We start from the raw sequence: 18,822 nt of genomic DNA on the forward strand, positions 1-18,822 counted from the left end.
CTGTAATTCGATCTGTACCAGCTACTACTTCAGAGAGTTGTAATAAATCGATCCCACCAACCACTTTTATATCCTGTACCTCACACAGTGTGATTTACCGTGCCAATAAAAAGGAGACGAGCCCAGCAGGCCAGCGCCGCACAAGTCTAAAGCTAAAAAGCACACCGGCCGCTTCCTTGCTCACCGCCGGACGCAAAGGCGCGGCCAGCTTCCCGGCCAAGCCCGCACGTACGGAGTACATATGCTGCCCTGTGTGTCAGACGCGCTTGCTCCCTGCACCAACTGGCTACCTACAAGCTAGCTAGGCTCCATCGGAAGCAATATCCAGCCAGCCTTCACACAAGGTACTCATTCCGCGCGCCACCTTTCTTCCCTTCGGAGCCCGGCCGGCGCCGTCTCCCTCTCTCCGCCCTGCCCCGCCGCCGTCGATCTCCGCCGGAGAAGCTACCCGAGGTACGTGCGTACTGGCCGTCGGCCGAGCAGATCCGGCTTGCAGTCAAGCGTGTTCGATTCCCTTCGCGTGGGTTGTCGACCGGTAGCGCGGGTTCGTTTTCTTTTCCTCTCTCACGCCAACAAGCGTCGTCATCACTGGCGCGTACCGTTTTCATATTGCCATAAATCATCGTAATAGTAAAGTGCTCCATCCAAAGAACTTTCGGCCGGCTGTGTCTTGTCGGATCATGTGTCACGGGACGATCAAACTCCCAAGAAATTAGCACCGACTTTCCGATAGATAGTGCTCTCTGTGTGTCCTGTGGTCTTTATCTGCTTTTTGTTTCAGCGTGTGTGAGATTAACTGCATACACGTTTATTTAGCCGTAGTCGTACGTTTGTTCCACACACGAGATGGTTAATTAGATTGGAAAATGAGCACAAGGCGAAGAGAAAAAGAGGCTAAACGCGTCCGTCCGTACGTGCTGGGGAAACCCATGCAACTCCTGTGACGGGCGCCCCACTGGAGACGCACGGGACGATGATCCCCACGGCACGCACCAAAACACACGACGAGAGTAGATCAAGGGAGCAGCCGTCTCGGTGCGAGTCGGTACACCAGAGTCGCGTTGGTCATACGGAGCTCGGGGCAGGTGCGGGCGTGAGGTCACCCACGACGGGTCGACGGCGACTCGACTCCAAGTCTCAGACTATAGTCGCGTGCAGTGACACCAAGTCCCACCGACCCACCCCAACGCAGTTGTTTTGGACTCCTTAAATGCCGTCCATGGGTCGTCTTAAGAAAATATGCCGTCCACGTGCCATGTTATCTGCTCCCCGCGTTTCATAATGCAAGATAATTTTTTTGACACTAGACTAATATAGGATGGAGGGAGTAGAACTTTCGTAAAAAAAAGTATTCATGTACTAATATATTGGCTGTTAGAGCATTAATGCTTGCATATATGAGGCATGTGATTAAAAATGAGTGGCATGTATATTATTTTTGTTGGTCCATATGCCATACGTGGGCTGTAGATGGAGATGCCGCTTCACTCTCCTCACTCCTCCCTCCTCCGTGAACAATTTTGATGACACAGAGGATACTTGCTCTTAGCCAGTCCTTGATCCTACTTTAAATATGTTTATTGCTTCCGTAATCGCAAAAAAGTTCAATACCGATAGCCCTAATTCCTTCAGTAACATATTTGTTAGAAAATACCTTTGTTTTCTAAAGGCACAATCAACACCAGGTCTAGTAGTGAGATGGTTCGTTACCGCCTGACGGTGCACACCGGTGTTAAAAGACGGAGTTGAGAGAGCACCGTTCGATGCCGGCCGTGTCGGAGTTGTGGAGTGAAGCCACCAACGATGTGCCATTTGCGGTGACAACATTGGAACGAGACCTCTTCGGAATTGGGTCTTGTTTGGGTCGTGATGTGAAGCGACCATAATACGTTGTCAGGTTCAGATGATAAGTCTGCTTTGACGATGATGCCGATTTGGCCGGTGTGGTGCCGGTTTGAGAGAGATACCGAGAGGAAGGAGATGAGCTGTTATATTAGATCCAGCGGCTTGCACAAACCAGTTGTGTTTTTTTAATAAAAAAAACTCTTAAATACTTTCTTCATCCGAAAATACTTGTCAGAAATGGACACCGTGCTACGGGAAAAGAGACATTAGTATACTGTATCACGATGTGCTTTTTGTGTTGCACATATATACCGGATAGAGGCAGCGAGCTGGCTTTCGTATCACAAGAGACAGTCCTGTTCGCTCAACTTTAGCTATAGAAGACGCGTTTTCAGTTGAAGCTCGGATCCGCCCATCAATCCGTTGCCCTCAGCCCACGCAACAGAAAGCGAAAAGGAAGGAAGGAAGCCGGAAGAAATCCGAGTGCGTGAAGCGGGAAAAGGGCAAGGAGGAAGGAAGCAACGCGGAAGCAGCAGACAAACGAAACCAGGCCAAGCCCCCAATTCGCCCGCCGCACACTCGCCCGCTTCGTTTCCTCCGCCGCACGCCTCCTCCGCTAGCCCCCACCCCCACCCCTCGCCTCGCCGCCGCGACGACCCGCTCCACCTCCGCCGCCGTCTAGGTCTCTCCCCGCGTGCGGCGGCGCCCGCCTCGAGGTGGTGGCCGCACTGCCGGATACGTTCGCTTGTTTTTTTGGGGGGCTTGGGGCTTGGAATTGGATTTGCGCTTCGTTTTCGGGTTTTTGGTTTCTCCTGACGCGCTGCTGATGTTGAATGTGCGTGCAGATCGAGGGCGCGGCGGCCGCGTTCGTGCGGTGTCATCTCTCCTGAGGAAGCTGCGCGATGCCGGCCGGGGGCGTCGGCGTGCAGGCGCCCGAGGCGTCGCCGGGGCGCTACGTGCGGCGGGTCGACGAGGTGCCGCCCGACGACGACGGCTGCGACGGCGTCTTCGGGGTCGACGTGCGGGGACCCGGGGACAACGACCCCTTCGACATCCCCGCCAAGCGCGCGCCCGTCGAGCGGCTACGGCGGTGGAGGGTGAGTCGCCATTCCCTGCTCAACTTGCTGCATTGAGCCCGACTTGCTGGGGGCTGCAGGGTGCTTTGGTTGGCGGCCATGCTTGCCACCGCAATGCGGTTTCGTTTCGTGTAGATTGTCTTTTTTTAGACGGGTTTAGAGTCTCCTTTATTTTTGGTTGGTATTGCCACCCAAATGTGTTGGTGCCTGGTCTGGTGGAGCATATGTTGTCGAACTTATCCATCGCTACCGACTAGTTCCATTTTATTTATGCAATTGTAGACAACTTGAGTAGCCCCCAAAACTGCTGCGTGAAAAGCTCCAGAATGGTTGGAGGAAGGATCGTGGACCTCACTTTAGGAGAAATGGTCATATCCCCCAAAGTTGATGAGGCTTTGGTGTTTTTCTATCACAATGGGTTGCTGCATCCACAACCTAGGGATTGGTGAGATGATTAGATGAATTAGTTGTTTTAAGCTTAAATGTCCGGTGTTCTTTGGGTAGATATGGGCTCATATATTACCACTGGCTGCAACTGAGTTTTGAGCGAGACAATGAATTGCAGTGAACCTAGCCATCGACATATACGTCTGTTATCATGCCATCATCTCTTGGTTGATGAGTTGGAATAATCTCGTAGGGGCAATAAGAGCTCAGGATTTTATGTTACTCGGCCATGTACTTGAGTGTGCTGAGCGGTACACATAATATGAGGTAACATTACAATTTATTAAAGCATGGATAGTTGGACAGAATGAAGGGACGAGGTGTAGCGGAGAGTGATGATGGACTTGCTTAGTTCTTGGCTTGCCCTTGAAAGCAGAAACAATTTGGGATCATTATTGCAGGAAATCCTTTTATTTAGTTGATTGGTTTACTCTGTTGGATGGATTTAACAAGTGGAATAGACACTTCATACTTAGGTATTGACATCAAGGATGAGTGTTTAGATTCGATACATGCTGGGACAGAGAAGACAGAGGAGTTGGCAGAGCAAATTCACCTTAGCGAACCTTTTACTACTTGACCGTCTAAGTCACGTCGCCAGCAGCAAGATATACACATTTTGGTCGTCTAAGGCGAGCTGTTTTGTGTAGGATATATTTCTCCAAGTAGTTGCAAGACTTAATTCACAACATAGTGATTCCATTTCCGATATGTATCCTTATCCAAACTCAAGCCTAACACTCATCCTAAATTTCATCTGTATCCGAGCCTCTTAACTGGAACGTACTCAAACTTCTCAAGCTACTTCCTGCCTCGCCGAATATTCTAATCTTGTGCTGCAGAAGGAGTGTGAACTCCTCTCCTCTGATATCCACAAGCCTTACTGAGTCTGAAACACATTCTCCCTGTCTCCTTCCAAACCCTCACACGTCCTACTCTTGTCATGCAATTCTACAGCATTGCTGAAAACATATTATGACTGAACTGCACACTAAAAGTTGCATTGAGACAGCCCAAAAGTAATACTCCAATCCAAATTAATTGACGCAGCTACAACTTTAGTTAGGTTATACTAAAGCTGCGTCAATTAATTTGGAATGGAGGGAGTAGTTGTTTTCTTTTGTTGACTGCAGTTATCTTTTCATTATTTATATTTAGTTCCACCCCTACAGCAGAGCTCGGTAAGTTAACATTATTTGTTCTTTCGTGTGAAATAGAGCTTTTGTTGTGGATGGAGCATATGATTCACATAGTATTAAAAGATGGATTACTCTGAATTCTAGTTCTCCAATTCTACTTTGTTGTTGTATTGTGCATTTTTTTTATTCATGCATGTTTGCATGCACATGCGCTCGCATTGGAAGTAAAATTCTTTATATGTTCATGCATCATTTAGAATGTTTCTTAGGGCATGTTGGACTTGTGTACTTATGCCAAATTTGCACTATTACTTCTACTAGCGATACGGCACATTCAATCATAACTGTTCTTGTAATCAGTTTATTAACTCTATGCATTACTATTATGGTTTGCTTTATTTGCAGCAAGCTGCACTTGTGCTCAATGCATCTCGGCGATTCAGATATACACTCGACTTGAAAAAGGAGGAAGAAAAAGAACAAATAAGGAGGAAGATTAGGGCTCATGCTCAAGTCATACGGGTATGCGTTCAAGCTTTTGTTTCTGCAGTATACGTGTTTTATCATCACACACTTTTCTTTTTTGATGCTTTAGTTTTGAATTCAATCAGGCTGCACTACTGTTCAAGGAAGCAGGAGAAAAGCAGAATGGTGATACGGAATTACCAGGTAACTGCTGTGGGCTCATTTTGTTGTTGTACACATAAGATGCTGTCGGCGTCTTGGTTATGTTCTCTTATTTTGCCCTGTGAGGATTGTGTCAAGAAATAATCGTGTACTCAGTGGAGTACGATTCTGCACCTTGTCAATAATTGTTCAAACTGTTATTTATGCTGTTTTATTACTTTGACGTTTCTTGCATGCAGAAATTCTCCCACGGGGGTTTGGAATTGGAGAGGATCAACTTACATCGATGACAAGGGATCATAACTATTCCGCTCTGCAAGAATATGGAGGGGTATGCACCATTCCTACATGCAAATTAGCTAGAATCTTCAACTTCTGGATCATTAGTTAATGCGGTATCCTTCTTTGGCCATTAGGTTAAAGGGCTCACAAATTTACTGAAAACAAACCCAGAGAAGGGGATCCATGGTGATGAAGCAGATTTGTCATGTAGGGCGAATGCTTTTGGGGCTAACAGATATCCTCGCAAGAAAGGAAAAAGCTTCTGGGTAAGTTTCTTTACAATTTTTAAAGGTATTGCGGTATCAGTGATTAATCCTTCTTACTGTGTTCTGCGTTGTGACAACAGGTTTTTCTCTGGGAGGCCTGCAAGGACTTGACATTGGTTATCCTTATTGTAGCTGCAGCCATTTCTCTTGTATTGGGCATCGCAACAGAGGTGGATTCCTTGTCCACCTAACCTTTTTCTATTTCTTTTGTTTCATATTTTGTCTAAGTGTTGGATAATGCTTAATGGTTGTGTACGTTTCCCCCCTTGTGAGTTATAATTCTGGTTCCATAAACTTCCAACAGAGCATTTCCTTATGGATTAACCCTTTGAACATTATGTTTATTTTGGTTCTAACTTTAAGAATTTCGTTAGGGCATCAAGGAAGGATGGTATGATGGTGCAAGTATAGCATTTGCTGTCTTTCTTGTGATACTTGTTACTGGTATGCTGTTTTCTTTCACACATTCAACCCTTAAGAATTCAATATTTTTAGATATTAAAGATGGATACAATAGTATCATTATTGTACTTTAGCAAGATGGACATAATGGTTTTTGAACTTGAACTTTTCTTAACTTGGGATTCTGCTATAAATTTGGAAGACAAACACTAGACCTTATTTTCTTGGGTTTATTCTTCAGTAGTATGCTTGGGTCCATAATAGTACATTGTATTTGGAAGATAGAGCAATGTTATTTTGGTTTTGTGCCTCAACTAATATCAAATATGCGCTTCCAGTATATTTTTCTATTGTTTTCTCATGCGCTTCATTTTTTTAACTTCACTTTCTCTCCTTCTGCTCACTACGCCCATGAAAGGGTGTCCAGTTTGAACAATCCAGTTGTACCTTTCTAAAGACTCTTTTTTTGTCTTATTGTCTTAGCTGTCAGTGATTACAAACAGTCCCTTCAGTTCCAACACCTCAATGAGGAGAAACAAAATATTCAAGTCGAGGTTGTGAGCTGAACCTAACATAAGATTTGACTATTTACTTGCTACTTTTGGTCCACTGATGGCATTGCAATTGTGGTATGGTGACCAGGTTATTAGGGGTGGTAGAAGGATTCAAGTGTCGATCTTTGATATTGTTGTTGGTGATGTAGTAGCTTTAAAAATTGGTGATCAGGTAAGATGCAGTAAACAAATATGGTCTGCAAGGCTTATGTTTGCGTTGTTAATATCTCTAATAATATAACAAAACCAAAAACCACCTTTTAGGTTCCAGCAGATGGCATTTTAATTAGTGGCCATTCTCTTGCCATTGATGAATCCAGTATGACCGGGGAAAGCAAAATTGTAAGTTATCCCTTGTTTTTAGACTCCTACATAGGATCAATTTGCCAATGAGTAGTAAATAATGTTCGGTCCTTGATTAGGTTTTGAAGGATCAGAATTCACCTTTTCTAATGGGAGGATGCAAAGTAGCTGATGGTTATGGTACCATGTTGGTGAGTGATCATATCTTGTTATCTCTCTTCATTCTTTTTTGCTTTCTGTTTTGAGAATCACATGTCTACGAACAAAAAGAGGCAATTTGGGCCCATTTACTTATTCGTGTCCTTGGATTTGAGTATTCCTTACCTGCGAGCTAGATTAATCAAAGAGGGGAGTGGAATTGACTTAATATTACTAAAAATGATTTGATATGATTCCACTTGCAATTGTGCTATCAAATGCAGGTAACTGCGGTTGGTCTAAACACTGAATGGGGTCTATTAATGGCCAGCATTTCAGAAGATAATAATGAAGAGACACCGTTGCAGGTTTTTTCTGTTTATCCTTTTGCTGATGATCTGATTGGAATTCATCTGTGTGCAATGTGAGTTCTGTCATGGTTTATTCACGGCCTTTTCTCTTTTCTGTTTAAGGTGCGGTTGAATGGAGTAGCAACATTCATAGGCATTGTGGGGCTTGTTGTTGCAGCAATGGTCCTTGTAGTCCTCTTTGCAAGGTAAAACTCGTTCATGTAATTCCCCCATTATTTGAACACTGTACTTTTAGTATGATGTATGGTTCGTACAAAGGAAATGAAGTCACAAACGTAAACCTGTAACTCTTATGCCTATCCTATGTGCGTAAGGGCAGTGATCTGTTGCTTTTGTATCCGTTATATATGTACATACTTGAGCTTTTCCTTTGCTCCCAGATACTTTCAGCTTTAGGACATGCTTCTAAACTTTTTTTTTGTTCCCGTGTATCTTACAGAACATACTAATAGTTTTTTTTCCTTACTCACAGATATTTTACAGGACATACTACAAACCCAGATGGTACTGTTCAGTTTGTTAAGGGGCGCACAGGTGTGAAATCTACAATATTTGGAGTAATAAAGATACTAACTGTCGCGGTATGTAATGATTTAATATTTGGTGTATCGGAAGCACCTTTTCTTTTCTAATTCTTACATTGCTAAATGCAATTTAGGTGACTATTGTTGTCGTTGCTGTACCTGAGGGACTACCGCTGGCTGTAACACTAACGTGAGTCAATATAAGCGAAATTTTTTCTTCATCATTTTGACTTTATTATAGTTTTCTGACCTATATATTTTTTCAGCCTGGCTTATTCAATGCGGAAAATGATGGCAGATAAAGCTCTGGTACATATTTTTGCTATCTGTTTATTTTGTATTCTGTCTGTGATCACATAAATCTATATGTCAATTTCAGGTGAGGAGGCTTTCAGCTTGTGAAACGATGGGTTCTGCTACAACAATTTGTAGTGACAAGACCGGTACATTAACGCTCAATCAGGTTAGTTATTTTTAGCATCATAATGGATCTTCACTTCATTCTATACTATCCTTTATATGACCATTTAACTATGTGTGACTTTTTGTTGCTTAAGATGACTGTGGTGCGATCAATAGTTGGGGCGATAGAGCTGCAACCTCAGGCTACTATTGACAAGTTGTCACATACAGTTACCTCTCTTGTACTTGAAGCAATTGCACAGAATACTTCAGGCAGTGTGTTTGAGCCAGAGGTGATGCCACATGTATCCACTACTCAATGCCTTTTACTGCTGCATTTAAACCGCATACTGATAACACGAACGCTGGTCGCAATCATCTTTGTATTTTTCTGAAAACTTATTTTCCTGCTCTAAGTTTGTCTATTGAAGTAGTACTAGGATTTTGAGGTTGGGATTATTTTCCGAGACGTTCCTCTCTGCTATTCTCAAAAGAGAACAACCTTAATTGCACATCAAATGCACTTTTTTATATGTGTAGAGGAGTCTGTGTTTATCCTGAAATGTCATCTATTTCATAAAATACGGGGCATTTTCTGCTTTTGGCAATGAGTATCAACTACTCGACACCTTTTACTACTGCACTTAAACAACATACATGATAAAATGAATGCTGGTCACTATCATCTTTGTAATATTTTCTTAAACACATTTTGGCGCTCTGAATTCGGCTGTTGAAGTAGTGTTAGAATTTCAGGTTGGGATTATTCTCTGAGACGTTCTTCTATGTTATTCTCAAAAGAGAACAGCCTTAATCGAACACTAAATGCATTTTCATAAATGTGATTATTCTCCCTCCGTTCCTTTATATAAGGTGTATTTGTTTTTTGATAAAATTCCAGAATGTAAGGTGCATTTCTTCTAATTCCTCATAATTCCCTTGTTAGCCCTCCAGAAAAAGGAAAGTATCTCTCTCCTGATTGTCTATATCTCTTCTTGTAGCAAAAAAAGGAAACTATCTCTATGTCGATTGCATGTATCTCTTACCATCCTGGACTAACAGATTTACTTACCACTAACCAATAAATTTGCCAAGGGTAACTTCGTCCTAACATGTCTATAATTATGTGTCTTGGTCACCGTGCTGAAAATAATACACCTTAGATAAAGGAACGGAGTATCTTCTGCTTTTGGCAATGAGTACGGGGTATCTTCTGCTTTTGGCAATGAGTATTTAGCCGTTAACAGCCAATACTGTCATCATTGCAGTGCCGTTTCTTTAGGGTCCCTGCTATTCTTTGGCCCAAAAAGGCCCCCTTCTATCAATGCTACTAGTTACAGTTGTCCATTTTTCATTTGATGTAATTGATATCCTGTCCTACATCGCCCTGATTCTTGACTCACCAGGATGGTAGCACCGTCGAGGTAACAGGCTCACCAACTGAAAAGGCAATCCTTTCTTGGGGTCTTGAGGTAAGATTTCCTGAGCGTTAAAACTTACTTCCGCTTTGGTTGGCTATATTCTTGCTTATCCAGTTGATGCCTTTTTAGCTTCATATGAAATTTGCCGTGGAGAGATCAAAATCTGCTATCATTCATGTCTCTCCATTCAACTCAGAAAAAAAACGCGGAGGCGTTGCAGTGATTGGGGTAATTTCTTATTTCACTTTCAGCTGTATCTTTAATATTCTAAAAAACTAGTTTATTACTACTTTGTTATAGCACGTTTTTCATTGAATGGTCATATTTGCCCAAAAACGAGTTTTCACTAGATATGTCTACCGCCTGGTCTGCAAAGATGTACTATATTATGGGACGGAGGGAGTACTTTGATAAAGAGGAACTGGTCTTGGGGCTTGACCCTTATATTGCTCCATGGGGCTTAAAGATGATTATGGGCTTAAATGTTTTATTTAGGAGTACTTGACGTTCAAATTTCCTTTTGTTTTCTATACATATCTGATATATCAGTTGAGTTCAGTAGTTCACCATGTCAATCTAGGATGCATGGTGTCATTCATATCTTCAGATCATTTGCCTTTTCTCAGCCATCCTCCTTGCCTATCCTCTGTCGGTCCGTAACCTATTGCTATGATTTTGGGACAGCAGAACAAAATAATGACCACCAGACTGGCAAAATTCTTTGCTCAACACATATCTTTAATTCTAAAATATATCCAAGAATAATTTAGAAGTTCTGTTATGTGCTAATATTCTGCTATGCCTTGCAAGTCACGAAAGTGGCTCCTATGGTCTTCATGGTCTAATTTAACTTGGTCTGTGACATACGTATACTTCATCTGATGCTTGGGAGACTTCAATTAATCAACAGTCTGTCACGTGTTCATCATTGTGTTAAATTTGTTATGATTGTGTTATTAATTTGGTTTAGCTAGAGTGCCATTCTTTTGCATGATTACCAAGTGTTGTTTACTGTTGTGCAGTACATACCTCTACATACCTCAACCATATACTGAACTTAGTCATGTGTTTTTTTAGAGAGATTCAGATGTTCATGTGCATTGGAAAGGAGCTGCGGAAATAGTTCTCGCGTTATGTACAAATTGGCTTGATGTAGACGGCTCAACTCATGAAATGACACCTGATAAGGTAAAATGACCTACACACCTTTTTTGGATTTAATTCCATAATTCCCTGTCTCAGTCTGGTCTTTCAGGCTAATCACTTCAGGAAATACATAGAAGATATGGCGGAGCAAAGTCTTCGTTGTGTTGCTTTTGCTTATAGAAATCTTGATCCGAAGGACATTCCAAGTGAGGAACAACGAATTAACTGGGAGTTGCCTGATAATGACCTGACTCTTATTGGAATTGTGGGGATGAAGGTACATGGACAAGACATGCAAATCCTGAATTATAATATTGCATATAAGGATGCCGGTTCCTTACCTCTATTTTTGTCATAACTTTTGATAGCCTTTTGGTTTGTAGCTGAGTCATCCATGTTCTTTTTGCAGGATCCTTGCCGTCCTGGAGTGAGAGATGCTGTTGAGCTGTGCACGAATTCTGGTGTTAAGGTTTGTGTTTCTAATTCATGTGTTGCCGAGGGACACAAAGAACAGTTAGAAACAGTACAAGTTATATTTGCCTCCAATGATGACTGTATTTGTATGTCCTGTGTAATTTATATATTAACGCTGCATGTAATTATCATTGCTACCTTTAAATTTGTCAACTATTGACACCGTTAAATGTTGGTACAGTAGGAGTGCTTTATTGGAGTTCTTGTCATCACTATAAGCTAACTTCTGCAGTTTTTGAATGGATAGGTACGGATGGTAACTGGAGATAATCTGCAGACAGCTAGAGCAATAGCACTTGAGTGTGGAATACTTACTGACCCCCAGGCTTCTGCACCAGTTATAATAGAGGGAAAAGTTTTCCGTGCATACAGTGACGCCGAAAGGGAGGCGGTTGCCGACAAGATATCTGTAAGACCATAACTCGTTTGTGCTTGCGAAAATATTAAATGTGTCCTAAGTTTACCTAGCTAACCTAATGAGATTATTTTGGGTTGACTTATGCTCTAAAAGGTTATTGTCATGCATCTTATCTTGTAACGTATTTGGTTTGGCAAGATGGACCATAAACCTAGGCTGATATATTTGAAATCATGAACATTTTATGAGGATCAATCGCTCTTTATGTCATCTGCTGTTCTGTATAATGCTTCTACCTTCCCATCTGATACTTGCTTTACAAGTATTTGAATGGCAGCTAAAATGGCTGGCTTGCAAATTCTAGTCAAATAACTCTTTGCTTTAGGAATATAGGGAAAGAAGCTGGGAAATATATATATAGAACCTTCTAAACATGGAAATTCCATGCAAGATATAGGGAGCACAGTATTGTACTGTTGTCTGCCTTATTCGGTTCTTGTAACTGGTGATGATCACTTGTTTGCTTTGACATATAATTTCCCTTTCTCAGTCATCAAGGCACAAAAATGGTCTCTTATGCCACTTTTTGTAGTATATATCATTATATCTATGTTCCGTGATAGTCTCATGCTTAACTTTTACCTTTGTACAAATACGAAAAATATTGAACAACTGAATTTGTCTTCCACTAACCTATAGATACGGGAAATATCATAATTTCACTTTGAGCTTGGTAGCTAATTTTGTCACGGCATTTCTGGTGCTCTATTTCATGTGATAGGGCAGATATTCCTCCTCCCGTTTGAGTACATATGTTATCTTGTCCAATACTTGCTCCTGCTGTTAACATCATAATTCTCAAAATCGCATTGCAGGTGATGGGAAGATCCTCTCCGAATGATAAGCTTCTTCTTGTAAAAGCACTGAAGAAGAACGGCCATGTTGTGGCTGTTACTGGAGATGGGACAAACGATGCCCCTGCATTGCATGAGGTACATGCATGAGTTTTTATTTTGAATGGGTAAAAGGACATTGGCTGTTTTTTTTTTGAATGGATACAAAGAAAGATTATAAATGTATTGAGTTGAATAGTTGATGCTAGTGTTTCTAATTTCAGTCTCTCATCCCTCCTATTTTCAGGCAGATATTGGTCTTTCTATGGGTATCCAAGGAACAGAAGTAGCTAAAGAGAGCTCAGACATAATTATTCTGGATGATAATTTTGCTTCGGTCGTGAAGGTTAGGCCTGTTTGTAACTTAATGATCTTCTCATCCACAGTTGATATAGTGTCATTAAGTCTGTTCACATTTAATGTTCTAGGTGGTCCGCTGGGGTCGTTCTGTTTATGCAAATATCCAAAAGTTCATTCAATTCCAGCTTACTGTAAATGTTGCGGCTCTTATAATCAATGTGGTTGCTGCTATTTCCTCGGGCAATGTTCCTCTAAATGCTGTTCAGGTTTGTCACAACATTCTTATTTACATTTCTTAGAATTGTTGCCAGATTAAAATCATTTTCCATATTGATAGTTTCAATGCTAGCCGTGTCTGAATATTCATAGTTAATTGGATCTATATGCCATGCGCTTCTTCCACCACTTACAGTCTATTGAATCATTGTGCCAGCTAATATAGTTAATTAGAGACCGCATTAGAGCAGTGTTAGTCTAATTACTCTCCTTTTTGCTACTATTCTGGACTAAATCCTGCTTGTTGAATGCATAAAATTAACCATATCAACTAAGCGAGAGCTTCACATGGAAATCAAAATTTACATCTGATGGGAAAATTCCATAGTAGTTTATCGAAAGAGTATGCACCAGTGATGGGATTTCTGTCGGGATGAGTATATTTTCTGCTGAGAGTAACATCTTGTGAAAATCATCATATTTGTGTCATAAAATGTTGAAGATCAACTATGAAAATAATCTTGCCATGTTCCATTAGGAAACTCTGAATGAATAGAAATGAATTATCAACTTAAAGTATTAAACTTGTATAGATTTGCTACAGCCAGATGTTTACTTGTTCTACTGTTGAGACAGCTTCTCTGGGTTAATCTCATAATGGACACACTCGGTGCACTTGCATTGGCTACTGAACCACCAACGGACCAGCTTATGAAAAGGACACCTGTTGGACGGAGGTTAGTCCTTTTCCTTTTGAAACTGTTATCTAATGTATGTGCATTAAGCTTCTATATCTGTATTTCTTGCTGTGCTAACTTTCAGTCTTTTAAAATCATCAACCTATCCTAAGCGCAACTTTGAATCTCATAGTCATAGTTCTCTTCCTCGAATCAAGGTTGTTGAGTACACCCTTTATCTTTTTATGAGGGCCCCACAGATTTGAAGAACAGGGAAGTTTGGCCAACAATTACTCCCATAATATATAGGATTAGTGATGCAAAAATGGTACAATCATATAAGCGTATCTAGTAGTATTTATAGAATTTTGTGGTTGCTAAGAATTACTCCAACAATATATTTATGAGGGCCCACAGATTTGAAAAACTGGAATGTTTGGCCAACAATTACTCCAATAATATATAGTAAAAAATGGTACCATTCATATAAGTGTATCTGGAATTTTTTGGTTGCTAATAATATACCGCAAAAGAGACATGAGTCCAGGGACTTCGACAAAGAGAAATAATTTGGTGATTGTGTTTGTTTTTGGGGGTATGTTTATGTTTATTGCCGCAAGGGCTTCTTGATAGTTTATTGCTATTTAATCTTAGTTGATTAATTAAGCCTTATCCTAATCTGTTATTTATACTGTGTAAACCTTCTTGATACTGTGTCATTCAAAATATGCTTGCTGGTGAGAACCAAGAAAAAATGTTGCTTATACTCAATGATTCTAAATCGACTTTAAACATGCAAAACATCCAGTAACAATATTTCATATAATTCTTGATTGGCATTAGTGTTGTGTGTACACTTAAAACAATTCTAACATTAGTGTGCATATCATGCAGAGAACCTCTTGTGACTAATATTATGTGGAGAAACTTGTTCATTCAGGTATTGATCTTTTCAGATGTTGACTGTCAACTAATTATTTTACCGGCACATTTTTTAGTCAGTTACTAAGGTACTCTTGTGCAAGCACAGGCTGTCTATCAAGTGGCTGTTCTTTTGACGCTTAACTTTAGGGGCCGAGATCTTCTGCATTTGACTCAAGATACCCTCGAACACTCCAGTAAAGTGAAAAATTCATTTATATTCAACACATTTGTCCTGTGTCAGGTAACTTCCTGCCTTGTTTAAGCACTTTTATTTTATTCGGAAGCATGTTTCCAGCTTTATGGTTGAGTCTGAATATACTACTTTTCTCTCTGGGCCACAATGCGCATCACCCACAGCTTTACAGTAGCATGTTTCTTTATTATACGGTACAGTAACACATGCCTCAGTAGCTCCCACAGCTGGCTTAGAAAGGGTTTAGTTAGATTGGATTTTGATTAGCATCAAGTAATATAGGGATAAGTTCATTTTGTTCAGATTGCCTTCTCCCTATTTGTTCAAGTTTGTTACTGTTCAAACTCTATAAGCAAGTCTTTCTGAAATGTGTAATCCCTGTCTATGGCCTCATCTTTCTCCTAATCCCGTCCATTCAGCATATGCATATACCATCTTGCTGCTTGACAAAGCTCCACTCTTACATTTTTCCCAATAGGTGTTTAACGAGTTCAATGCACGTAAACCAGAAGAGCTGAACATATTTGAAGGAGTTTCAAGAAACCACCTCTTTTTGGCCGTTGTGAGCGTAACCGTCGTGCTGCAGGTAAAATGAGAGAAAACACAAATGTATGAGCGGAAACAGACAACCTTTGAGTATCTAGAATTTCACTTTTGTCCATAATTTATTCTCAGGTGATAATTATTGAGTTCCTTGGGAAATTTACATCAACAGTGAGACTCAGTTGGCAGCTTTGGCTTGTTTCTCTTGCTATTGCTTTTATCAGGTGAGATCCTTGTCCCTGTTATGAACCTACTTGTGTTGTACAGATGAGTAATGCTTTTGAAAATAATTATTTATCAAAATTTCGTTTCAGTTATTAATTTGTTAGCAGTTTGAATGAACATATCAGAATTTTGATTGTGGCATGCTTGCTTGTATACTATTTCTGTGTTCATGTAGCTGGCCGTTGGCTCTTGTTGGAAAGTTCATTCCAGTTCCCCAGACCCCATTGAAGAATTTGATCCTGAAGTGTTGGCCAAAAAAGAAGAAGCAAGGTACCCATGGTGTTTCAGTTTTGAAAAATAGCTGCTATATTTTTTTGTGTGAAAATACTTGTTGTATCCGCAACCATTATCCTGTCTGAACCTGTGATCTAGTAACTGTGTAGAAGCTACATTTTGATTCCTTTCTGGCCGTTTGTTGAAACATCCATTTTTTCCCTTCTCAATATTAATCATCTCGGTGTCTCAATGCACAGGTGATGAAGGAGCAGCTCCACCGGTGTGACACTGAACGTCTCTCCCAAGTGGCAGAAATCATCAGCTGCCGAATTCCAGTTCTGGTGCATATAGATGCTTGCATAAATTTGAATGCTGATTTCCTCTAACCACGCTAGCTAGCTTTTATCTGACTAAATACTCGGGAGGTTGAAGCCAACACGAGTGAGACGCTTCGTCCTCGCTGACTCGTAAGCTGGGTCTGAAGCCGACCTGAACTAAAGACCATTTTAGGAGCCTAACAAAGGTCAGGAACTCCGTCGGCTACACACCTGTACAAATGGTGCAGCATGTCTAGAATGTTCTCGCAGTTTGGAAGATCGCTAGTAAACAAATTTCCTTTTGGATACGATTGATGTGTATATCGTTTCGTCTAGTTTCCCTCTTTTCCTCTAGGATTTTGTTCTAGCGAACTAGTGAGTCCTGTGGAGAGAACCCTGGGCTTTCTTTCGAGTGGTAATGTTTGTGTGGTCGAACCATGAATTTGCATAATGTGCATTAAATTGGTACTGACTTCAGTAAGCTACCTTCTGTATGCCAAACCTTGTGAACGTTTATGTTTACCTAAAAATGGTACAAAGCGCACGTGCCTGATTCTGGCTCTCCTTTACCTAAATGCCAGTACAAAGCTCTCTGGCTCTCCGGTCGGCCGCACGTGAGCCGCGAGCGGACTTGACGCGATGCGATGAGCAAAACAGATCACTAAAAATATCTTGCCCCCGGTTTTCTCTCTTTCCTCGCCTTGATCCTGTCTCCTGTCTCTCTTGCGAGTAATTCTAGTTGATTCGCTATATCCTATTAACTCCTTATAAATTTTGAGCCCCCTCTTTGAGTGCAGTCATGTGCTCTTTCGCTTCCACCTTCCTTACTTGGGCCATCAATTTTGCTCTCGATTTCTCATCCTCAAGAAACTGGAGCTAGTCTGCATCGTGTTGGCATCGCCTTCCCCGTATTTCCTCCCGGTCCAGAAGCTACTCAACTATGAAGCTACAAAGTCGAGCAGAGGGAAGGGCGTAGTTCGGCCTAGCTCCTGCCCAAGCTCGCCCCGCGCCGTTGGCCACTCCGACTGCGCCGGCCACCCTCAGCGCCCCCCCCCCCCACCACCCCCCTCGCGGCGGCATGGGCACGCCGTGCTCCCCTCGGCCCGGATTCAGCTGTGGCTCCGCTGTCGGGGGCCTGGGCAGGCTTTCGCCCCCCGGTCTGAAGACGGCCTCTCCACCCCCCAATGCGCCCCGAGGCTATGGCGCGTCCCCCGCCCCAGATCCGACATTCCAGCCACGAATCATGCTTCGTGGTGAATGCTCAACGGCCGCAGATGCAGTGATTGGGCCGGATCCGGCGGAGCATCCGGCTCAGCACCTTAAATCCATCATCGTCGATCCTGCCGCAGATCCTGCAGATCTTGAAGAGCCTCCTCCTCGCCGCCTTCAATCTATCATAGTTGTCCCGCCCCCCGCAGTCAATCTTTCCTCTTTGGGGCCGGACGGTGGATGGACGGCTGTCTCCTCTAAGAAGAACCGCGGGCGCACCTCCGACCTGCCGGGCAACAGCAGGGCCCCTCCGCCCCTCTCCCTGGATCGCCGGACCGCGTTCAATGCGGCTGGTGCACGCGAGGCCTTCTTAAGCCGCTTCCGCGGCCGCTGCTTTCGATGCCTCAGCAAGCTCCATCGCCGGAAAGATTGTAGAGATCCGCTTCACTGCATAATCTGTGAGCGCCCTGGGCATTTTGGCCACGAGTGTTCACAAAATCCTCGAAATGGCCTGGGCGGCCCCGCTGCAGCTAGGCTAGGTCCGCTCGCCTCTCGCCCTCCATTGAGCTCCCGCCCGCACTTCCCTTCCCTGCCGCCACCGCCAACTCCTTTGCCACTACCGCTGTACCAGCCGCTCCCCACCCCCACCTGCGCCTCCGATGTCCGAGCTCAGCCCGGCGAATCCCCGCGCCGCCCCCGCACCAGTCACAAGGTGGGAGTTTCCTCAGTGGAGGTGGAGCGGGCCGTCTTCTTCCTCACACAACATGCAGTGACGCCGCGCGCTCTGGACGGGGTGGCGGCCACATCCCCGATGGCGGTCGGGCGTGCTATGGAGACCCAGCTCTGCGTCCCGCCCCACCAGCTACGGGTCACTGCTCACCAGCCTGAAGACTTCCTTGTCGTCTTCACCCAGCCGACCCACCATGCCAACGCTGTGCGTCGCAGCACCCTGCGCGTCGACGGCGCCAACCTCGCCATCCAGCCTTGGTGCGAGGACGACCACGCCGGCTTCGCCACCTTCAACCTGCATGTCCGTTGCGTCATCGAGCACATGCCCATGCAGTACTGGTCCATCGAGGGGGCGCAGGAGGTGTTCGGCGACAAGGTGTGCGTCGACCGGCTCGACAGCCGCACGCTGGAGCGTGGCCACACCAAAAACTTCGCCTGCTGGGTCTGGGTGTGGGACATGTCGTTCATCCCCACCAGGCACACCTACTAGATGTTAGACTGTATATGTATACGTAGACTTGTTTACACGTAGACTTGTGTATACACCTTGTATTTGTACCCTTTGGTACTTATATATAATGAGATAGCCGCACCCCGTTAGGGTG

The 18,822-nt window shown here is 43.1% G+C and overlaps 1 protein-coding gene across 4 annotated transcripts; it reads left to right on the plus strand.

Annotated features, from left to right (window-relative positions):
* Positions 1-123: 123 nt before the first annotated feature.
* Positions 124-16,765, plus strand: LOC123144109 (calcium-transporting ATPase 5, plasma membrane-type). 4 transcript variants are annotated; one of them, XM_044563136.1, is made up of 35 exons: positions 124-344; positions 2,691-2,942; positions 4,913-5,029; positions 5,119-5,176; positions 5,374-5,465; positions 5,551-5,682; positions 5,763-5,852; positions 6,057-6,126; positions 6,568-6,638; positions 6,727-6,810; positions 6,903-6,980; positions 7,061-7,132; positions 7,364-7,447; positions 7,553-7,635; positions 7,923-8,031; positions 8,109-8,164; positions 8,241-8,283; positions 8,354-8,437; positions 8,532-8,669; positions 9,783-9,848; positions 9,927-10,025; positions 10,875-10,985; positions 11,053-11,220; positions 11,353-11,412; positions 11,665-11,826; positions 12,651-12,767; positions 12,916-13,014; positions 13,097-13,234; positions 13,821-13,921; positions 14,756-14,801; positions 14,892-15,026; positions 15,457-15,564; positions 15,654-15,745; positions 15,922-16,016; positions 16,220-16,765. In XM_044563136.1, the coding sequence occupies exons 2-35, from the start codon at positions 2,748-2,750 to the stop codon at positions 16,246-16,248; spliced, it is 3,282 nt and encodes a 1,093-aa protein (XP_044419071.1). In that variant the 5' UTR covers positions 124-344; positions 2,691-2,747; the 3' UTR covers positions 16,249-16,765. The 4 variants fall into 4 exon arrangements, with proteins under 4 accessions (XP_044419071.1, XP_044419070.1, XP_044419069.1 ...); XM_044563135.1 differs by having other exon boundaries at positions 146-453; XM_044563134.1 differs by lacking the exon at positions 124-344 and adding an exon at positions 2,204-2,561.
* The last annotated feature ends 2,057 nt before the right edge of the window (positions 16,766-18,822 follow it).

Source organism: Triticum aestivum, chromosome 6D, assembly GCF_018294505.1.
Source record: "Triticum aestivum cultivar Chinese Spring chromosome 6D, IWGSC CS RefSeq v2.1, whole genome shotgun sequence".
In the NCBI taxonomy this organism is placed as follows: Eukaryota; Viridiplantae; Streptophyta; class Magnoliopsida; order Poales; family Poaceae; genus Triticum; species Triticum aestivum.